The sequence below is a fragment of the Notamacropus eugenii genome, chromosome 2, assembly GCF_028372415.1.
Source record: "Notamacropus eugenii isolate mMacEug1 chromosome 2, mMacEug1.pri_v2, whole genome shotgun sequence".
NCBI classification, from domain to species: Eukaryota; Metazoa; Chordata; class Mammalia; order Diprotodontia; family Macropodidae; genus Notamacropus; species Notamacropus eugenii.
Genome location: NC_092873.1, coordinates 94,842,351 through 94,850,000, shown reverse-complemented (window position 1 = coordinate 94,850,000; position 7,650 = coordinate 94,842,351). Strand labels below are relative to the sequence as shown.

General features: G+C 50.7%; 1 protein-coding gene across 1 annotated transcript; it reads right to left on the bottom strand.

Moving 5' to 3' along the window:
* Positions 1-784: 784 nt before the first annotated feature.
* On the bottom strand, positions 785-6,951 carry PIM1 (Pim-1 proto-oncogene, serine/threonine kinase). Its single transcript, XM_072641965.1, has 6 exons — positions 6,870-6,951; positions 6,509-6,615; positions 6,298-6,348; positions 5,839-6,205; positions 3,440-3,616; positions 785-2,474 (listed from the first exon to the last, which is right to left on the bottom strand). The coding sequence occupies exons 1-6, from the start codon at positions 6,949-6,951 to the stop codon at positions 2,317-2,319; spliced, it is 942 nt and encodes a 313-aa protein (XP_072498066.1). The 3' UTR covers positions 785-2,316.
* Between the last annotated feature and the right edge of the window lie 699 nt (positions 6,952-7,650).

Here is a 7,650-nt window from a genome sequence, read left to right as displayed (position 1 = left end):
ACCACATTAAGGGGCAGGGTTGTTGCATCATGGCCCAAGCTTACAGGTAGGTAAACCCTAGAATCAAAAGGAGGGGAAGATGAAGATATTGAACCCCAGAATATCCCAGGTTGGATTCCCAAGCAACCTAACGAGAGTTTCTAGACCAAAGAGGGAGGTTTAAAAATCCTAAACCCTTTTTTGTATCTCCAGTCTGACACTACACCAGCACCATGATGCTGAAGGTTTCAATGAACTTGTGAATTCTAGCGATCCATTTTGTCAAATTCCAATCCAACATACCAGGAGTGACAAATTATTCTGGATTATCCCCATGGATTTCATTCCTGCCCTTCTCCTCCCCAAGCAACCAAACTTTGAGGCTAGGGCAAGGGTGGGGAAGCTGTGACCCTGAATCAAGTTCAGCCCTTCCAAACTTCACAGAACCAATCTCCTTAATAAAGATCTGTTCTGTAAAACCTGTACTCACTCAAAAGGCTGCGCTTAAGGACCTAGGCCATGTGTGGCCTCAAGGCAGCAGGTTCCCTACCACCCTATAGCTGCTGCTACATCTTTATCACCCTTAGTCTGTCTTCCCTTTGCCCAACTCCTGGCCTGGCTGCCAAGGTCCCACAACTACCATACTGTGTTTAAATTGTCTGCTCCATCCTGTATAGATAAAATGTACTTTCTTCAGCCTTGGAAACTAGTCCAAGATCACTTAATGAACTTTGTGGGTTTGGGATGGATCATAATGAACTCTGCTGGCTTGGGCATGGAATGGATGAACGGTGAGAGCCATAGGTTAAGACAAAAGGATCTTTTTTTATTTAAAAACAGCATGTATAAAAAAAAAATAAGATCTTCTTTAATCCCCCTGTACAGTATTACACTTGATAAAACCCGCAGGCTACGTGCTGTTTGAAAACAGCCCCCGAATCTGGAAGGCGAGCACGTGCACACAACACCACATACACCATCATCCAGAAAGGTTATATACACAAGCAATTCCCCTCCCCCATTACCCATGGAAACTAGACACATGTGTGCAGGTGAGGGGAACAAAGGCAACCCTTCCAGAGGCTGCAGACAGCTGTCTGGCCAGGGTCCTGCTACTCCATGCAGTGTGGAGGCACATACAGAGCTCAAGTATTGGCTGTCCCCCTCTTCCTGCCCCCCAAATATACACACCAATCCCTATCCCCAGAAGGTCCCCAAGTTGGAGGAGAGAAAAGGAGGGAAAAAGACCAGGACTGACAGCCGTGGAAAGCCCAGGGAGAGGGGAAGGGAACAGAGGGTGACAGGCCAGGAACCAAATAAATAAATAAATAAATACATAACATTGACCTCCAGGTTAGGATGCGCTTCTCTTTTCTTTTTTTTAAACCAAAAAAAAAAAAAAAAAGGAAAAAAATTAATAACTTAAAAAGGCAAAATTCAACAAAAAAAATTCCAAACAACTACAATCTTTTTTACACTAACGTGCCCAATGTACACACACATTTACAGTTTTTTCTTTTCCTGCTGAGTTGCATTGTCTGTGCATTTTGCTTTTTTTTTTTCTCTTGAGGTCTTGGCTTTGAAACATGAAAGTTAACAAGCGAGGAGGAAGACCAGTTCTAAAGTTTTACTACACAGGAGGCAGAAATTGGGCAGGTGAGGTGGCTCAGTGTTTGGCCACAGCTTCTTCCATGGCACCTTTCTTATGAATTGAGAAGGGAGAGGGGAATTTGGGAGGAGGGTGAAGAAAAGTGAGAAGGGAACCAAGCCCAGGCAGATTTTTGGAGAAGCAGCAGGTAGAGGGCAAATTCCAGTATTTCTCCCAGCACAGCCGGAGTCACCACAAAAGGCACTCTGAGGAGTTGGAAGGGGTGACAGTGATGAAATACAATGTTATTCAATTCAGTCCTATCCTATTTTTCCCCCCTCTCCAACCCTCCCCCCCAACCCCCTCCCCCCCTTTTTTTTTCTCCAACCCTCCCAGCATTCAACAGAACTCTATAGATTAGGAAATCAGTCAGCCCAGGGCTGAAGCCTCCAGGATTCTGCAGTGTTGAGAAACACTGGTAACCTGGGGGGGAAGTGGTAAGGGGAAAATCCTAAGAAGTGGAGGCCCAGACCACCTAGGGTGGAGAAGTTTCTCCTAGTTAGGAGGTAGCCTCCAGGGAGCTTGGGTCTGGAATGAGTTATGAATTGTTGTTCCTGTAACAAGCAAGGCCCTGCTTGATTCCAAGAGTCATTGGTACTTGGGAAGTGGGAGAAGGGAGGAAGCTTCTTTGCCCCTTGAACATCATCAAGTGAGGAGGTGGAGGGGTGGGGGAGCCTGAAGAGAAGCTATTATTTGCTGGACTCTGGCATCAGGCTGTGTAGGTGGATCTCTGCTGTCTCCTGGGGCATCAGTACATCTTGCATCCATGGATGGCTCTGGATCTCTTCAAAGGATGGGCGATCTGATGGTCTCAGAGCCAAGCACCACTTAATGAGATGCTGACATTCTGCATAAGGCAAAGGGAGGCAGGTGGTGATTAATAGGAGTGACAACTTAGCTTAGCAATGCAGTCTGCCCACTTTGTTATAAGAGGACAGGTATAAAAAGGCAAATCTGGGTGTGGTGACCCCCTCAGCCTTGTTGCTGAGGCTACCCTTACTGGATGATTACCCCTGTTTGTTCTTTACTTAAAAGGTATTAATTAACACCTGCATCCTACAGATGCCTTAGTTGGGGGGGGGGGGGGGGGGGGGGGGAACAGCATCTTCCCTTAAGTCAACCATTTCCAAATTTTTATCGATATAGCTAATCAAAAGATCATTGAGCCCACAATTCTACCCCCACAGGAAGGACTTTAGATCAAGCACCAATAAGATGAAATTAATCATTCATGGTGGAAACACTGCTATATTATAAACAGTTAATAATTTCAAAAGACAACCCAGATCACTTTAAAAATCTATAACTGCCTCTAAGTTCCTTTACTCTGGCACTGTATCAACAACTGAAAATATTAGGCTTACGTTTAAATATAAGAATTTAAACTTTCAAATAATCTATGATATTGTTATGCGTTTTTTTTTTTCTTCTTGACACGCTCATTGGTGTTAAGGTGACTCATTGGTGCTAATGAACAAACCACATGGACTATTCCTTTCAGTTCCAAAAGAAAGCAAAACAGACTAGTTTCTTCCTGGGCCCAGGTATGAAATATGAATCATAAGTCTAGTGTTGCACCATCCCTGAGGTCCCAGGCCTGTTTTGAACCATCTAATACAAGAAGCCTGACAATATATCCATTTGACTTCCTGGATTCTACTCAAAAATTCCACCAGTTCAAAATGGAACAAGTCCTTTTATGAACCTATATCTAAATAATACCTAGCTAGAGATAAGACATACACACATATACAAATTGTCTACACAAAATTTGAGTTTTGTTCTGGTTTTATGCTTTATTTATTAAGTTACCTGAAGAGATTCTTTGCCTGAAGAACACCTGGCCCCGGATAATTTCCTCATCATGTTCAAAGGGAATATCACCACAGACCATATCATACAACAAGATCCCCAGGGACCACACTGCCGCAGACCTGCCATGGTATCGGTGGTAACGGATCCACTCTGGTGGGCTATACACCCGCGTCCCTGCAAAATACATCATGGGAGATTAGTAGGGGAAAACATGCTATTTTTCTAACCAAAGAGAAAAAAAAATGGTATACAGTTTTCTAACCCAAGTATTTCATACTGCGAGTGCTAAGTGTTTGTTAAGGATTAATAAGGGAATAGTAGGTGGCTCATGATATTTCCTGGATGTCTAACAATAAACTTAAGTTCTGTAAAAATTTGCTTCAAGAAATAGGACTTTTTTTTTTTTTGGTAAAGAAGATAGACACCAAACACAAACAGATCACCAAATTTATATGCTAGAATATATAGGGAATAGAGTTTGAATCCCAACTTTTTTCCTTTTGGGGGTACAGAACCTATTATGACAGAAACACTTATTATGAACAATTAATAATTTCCAAGAGACAACCTGGACTACCACTTGGAATATCTATGACTTGACTTCTTAAGTATAACTGCTACCTTTTGCTTGTCTTCTCAATGGGTGGGAGAGGAGGAAAAAATGCAGGACTCAAAATTTTTAAAAAAATGCTAAAAATAAACAATTAAAAAAGCTATCACTGCTTTTAGGTTCCTTTCTTCTTTGGCACCATATCCAGAACTGAAAACATTAAGCTTATGTTTAAATATAAGAATTTAAAACTTTCAAGTAATCTAGAATGTGATTTCAGATTTCAATAATTTAAAAAAACTTTTAAAATATCCTTGTGCTGAAGCAGATGTACAAATAAAAGCTCCATTTTACAGACAGGGAAACTGATGCTCAGAAAGCATCTGACCACATTCGGAGAACTGGTAAATGAGGGATTCTTCTGAGTCTCACGTTTCCTCTTTGGTAAAAAAGGAGATTTGGACTAGATCTCTTAAGCCCATTTTTCAAATCTAAATGCCAAGGTCGAACCTGCCCCCCCACCTTTCAGGAGACCACCCATAATAAAAATCAGAGTAGGTCTTAAGGAAATCTGACATACTTACAACCAACTATTCTTAAAAGTAAATTCAAATGTTGCCAACACTTGACTCTCATCCAAATTGGTACACTTCCATGACATCAGAAATTGGGCTCCCATGCCCTAGTAAATGCTATTATGCCCAGAGCATGTGCTTAGCCCAAGCCCACGCCCTCTTCTCCTGGCCACCACCTCCTCTTCCCCAGGCAGGAAGAGTAGGCTGAGGTCAGAGCAGTAGGGCTGGTTTCTAGGCCACGTGATTCCTGTTTACAAACTTTGGGTTGTAAAAAAAAAAAAGGCACACCCCTGCTTCTCGCTCACCAGGGGGCAGCAGAGGCCTGGAAAGGTGGGAGGGTCCTGCCAGCCATTAACTGTGAAATACAAAAAATGCAGCCCAGGCCCAGCATCTTCCAAGGGCAAATAAACACAAACCGCAAGCCCGAGTCACAGGTTTTGAAAGTCAGCAGTTTGCTCGCCTCAACCTCTCAGATCATTCCCCACCCCTCCTATTCTTTGATGTCAAGTGCAGGGAAGCTCCCACATTCCTCCCTGCTGCAGAAAGGACCAGCCCCAAACCCCTCCCCTTACCCTAATGCCTCTGTTTGGCACCGGGCGAGGGGAGAGTGGTGAGATCAAGCGGGAGGGGGTGGGGGCAGAATGAACTCATTTTAAAATCTACAGATCTTATTTCACAACATTCATCCCTGAACTGAAAAACAAAAACAAACCACTACCACCTTTACCAGCAGAATGAATAATTTAGTGAAAAGACAAGAGAACAGTTTCTCCTTCCTGACTGACTCAGCTAGTTCAAAAGAAAAATAAACCGAGACCACCCACAAGAAACTACCAGCAAATTCCCTTTCCAAAGCCCTTTCTCCCTCCCCTCATCACTCTGTCCTCAACACCCCCTCAGTGCTCGGGAAAGTGGGTCAGGATTTTAAAATCTGGGCTATGACAAGTCAGGTTTGGTGGAAGCCGGTCTCCCCGTGAACTAAGCGGGCAGGTTAGGAGGGGAACGCCACAACTCAGGTTCTCGATACAGACAGCAGAAGCTCGCTCCTTTCTGAGCCTATCAAAGCCCTAAAGGCTAGGTCGGGGGTCTCCTCTAAGCGCACAGCACAACTTCCAAGGTCTGCTGTCTCCCGCCCCACCCTCTGGAAGCGGCCCCGCTTCTTCCAGCCAGGCAAGATGACCTTTGGAAAAAGGTCGGCGAAGAAGGCCCCTGAGGAGGGGGACAGTTGTAGGTCAGGGCAGCACCTGCCTTTTCCCGGGGTCTCCACTCACCGTCAAAGTCGGTGTAGACGGTGTCCTTGAGCAGCGCCCCGGACCCGAAGTCAATCAGCTTGAGCTCCCCCCGGTTGAGGTCGATGAGAATGTTTTCGTCCTTGATGTCTCGGTGCAGCACCCCACAACTGTGGCAGTGTCTGACAGCCTCCAGCACCTGCCAGAAGAAGCTCCGGGCCAGCTCCTCCTGCAGGGCTCCCCTCTCCGTGATGAAGTCGAAGAGGTCCTGGACCGGCTCCGGGCGCTCCAGCACCAGGATGAAGCTGTCGGGCCTCTCGAACCAGTCCAGAAGTCGGATGACCCCCGGGAACCCCGAACTCACTTTCTTCAACAGGAGAATTTCCATGGGCACTCGGCTGCCATTGGGCTGCGGACAAGAGTCACGGGGGTCAGGAGACACGCGGGGACACAGCCAGGCTCACGCCCCCACCCCCAAAGACACGGGTCCCAGGCACTTACCAGCTCCCCCCAGTCCGAGATCCTGTCCCGGTCCACGTGCTTGATAGCAACCTGCAAAGCCCCCAAGGGGAAGGTCGGAGGTTAGCGCCGAGCCCCCTCCCCAGGCCCGCCCCCGCACAGCTCTCCCTCCGCCTCCCCCTCCACTCCGAGCCGGACCCGGGGCCAGGCGGAGTCGAGGGAGGGCTCCCCGGCGTTTTCGGAGCCCGCTTACCGGCGCGCCATCTGCCAGCCGGGTGCCCGAGTAGACCGACCCAAAGCCACCGCTGCCCAGCAGCGGGCCCACCTGGTACTGCTTCTCCAGGGGCTCCTTTTCTTTCCCTACGGAGGAAAAAGCCCCGTCAGGGACTGTTGGAAGCGGCCCCCTGCCCATCCCGGCACCCCCCCGTCAGTGCCCGCATCTCCTTTCCTCCCGGGACGCCCCTTCCCCAAGCGTCCTCGTCCTCGCCGGCTCTGCCCTGCCGGCGGGCACCCTGCCCCGGCTCCCCGCCCCTGACCCCGCCGTCCTCCCTGCCCCGTAGGTCCGGTGCGGTCCGGTGCGGGTCCCCGCCCTCCACCCCGGGGTGGGTCCTCACCGGGAGGCAGCTTGGCCGGGTGCAGCTCCACGCAGGGCCCGGAGCACAGGTGGGCCAGGGAGTTGATCTTGGACAGCAGCATCCCAGGGTACAGGGGTGACAGGGCGATGGGGCGGACGCCGCTGGGGCCGGGCGGAGCGTGGGGGGGCAGGCGGGGATTGGGGTGGGGGCGCTGCCGGGGCGGCTTGGCGGGATCAGTGTGCCGCAGCGGAGCCCGCGGCGCTGCGGTGCCGAGCTCGCCGCTGCAGAAGCCGGCCCGTCGCTGCTGCCGCCGCCGCTGCCTCCGCCGCCGCCGCCGCTGCCGCTGCTGCTGCTGCTGCTGCGGCTGGTGCTGCGGCTGCTCGGGCTGGGGCTGCTCGGGCTGGGGCTGCTCGGGCTGCCGCTGCTGCTGCCGCCGCCTCTGCCCCGGGAGCCGCCGCCGCCGTCCCTGCTGTTTCTTAGACTTCTTCCGCCGCCGCCACCGCCACCGCCACCGCCGCCGCTTCTGCCGCCGCCGCCGCAGACGCCCGGCTCGCCCGGCAGCCAGGAGTAAAGGGGGCGTAGCGCGCGGGAGCGGGGGGGCGGGGGGCGGGCGCGCGAGCGGACGGGCGGGGCCTCTCCGGGAGGCTGGGCGGGGCGGTCGGGGGCGGGGCGCCCGGCTGCCGAGTCGCTGGTGGGAAGACAAGGGGGGGTGGAGGGTGGGGAAAGCAGCTGGGAAGGAGAATTCCCCACCGCACGGCCGGCACGACCAAACCCCGCCCCCGCAAGGCCGCCCCCAGCCAACCAGAGCCCAGCGGATCTG

Excerpts from the sequence above, each read along its gene's own strand:
- PIM1 (XM_072641965.1), bottom strand. The coding sequence starts at position 6,951 with ATGCTGCTGTCCAAGATCAACTCCCTGGCCCACCTGTGCTCCGGGCCC. Across the intron at positions 6,349-6,508 it reads GGCTGGCAGATGGCGCGCCG|GTTGCTATCAAGCACGTGGA; the intron begins GTAAGCGGGCTC and ends GGGGCTTTGCAG. Across the intron at positions 2,475-3,439 it reads CAGGCAAAGAATCTCTTCAG|AATGTCAGCATCTCATTAAG; the intron begins GTAACTTAATAA and ends TGCCTTATGCAG.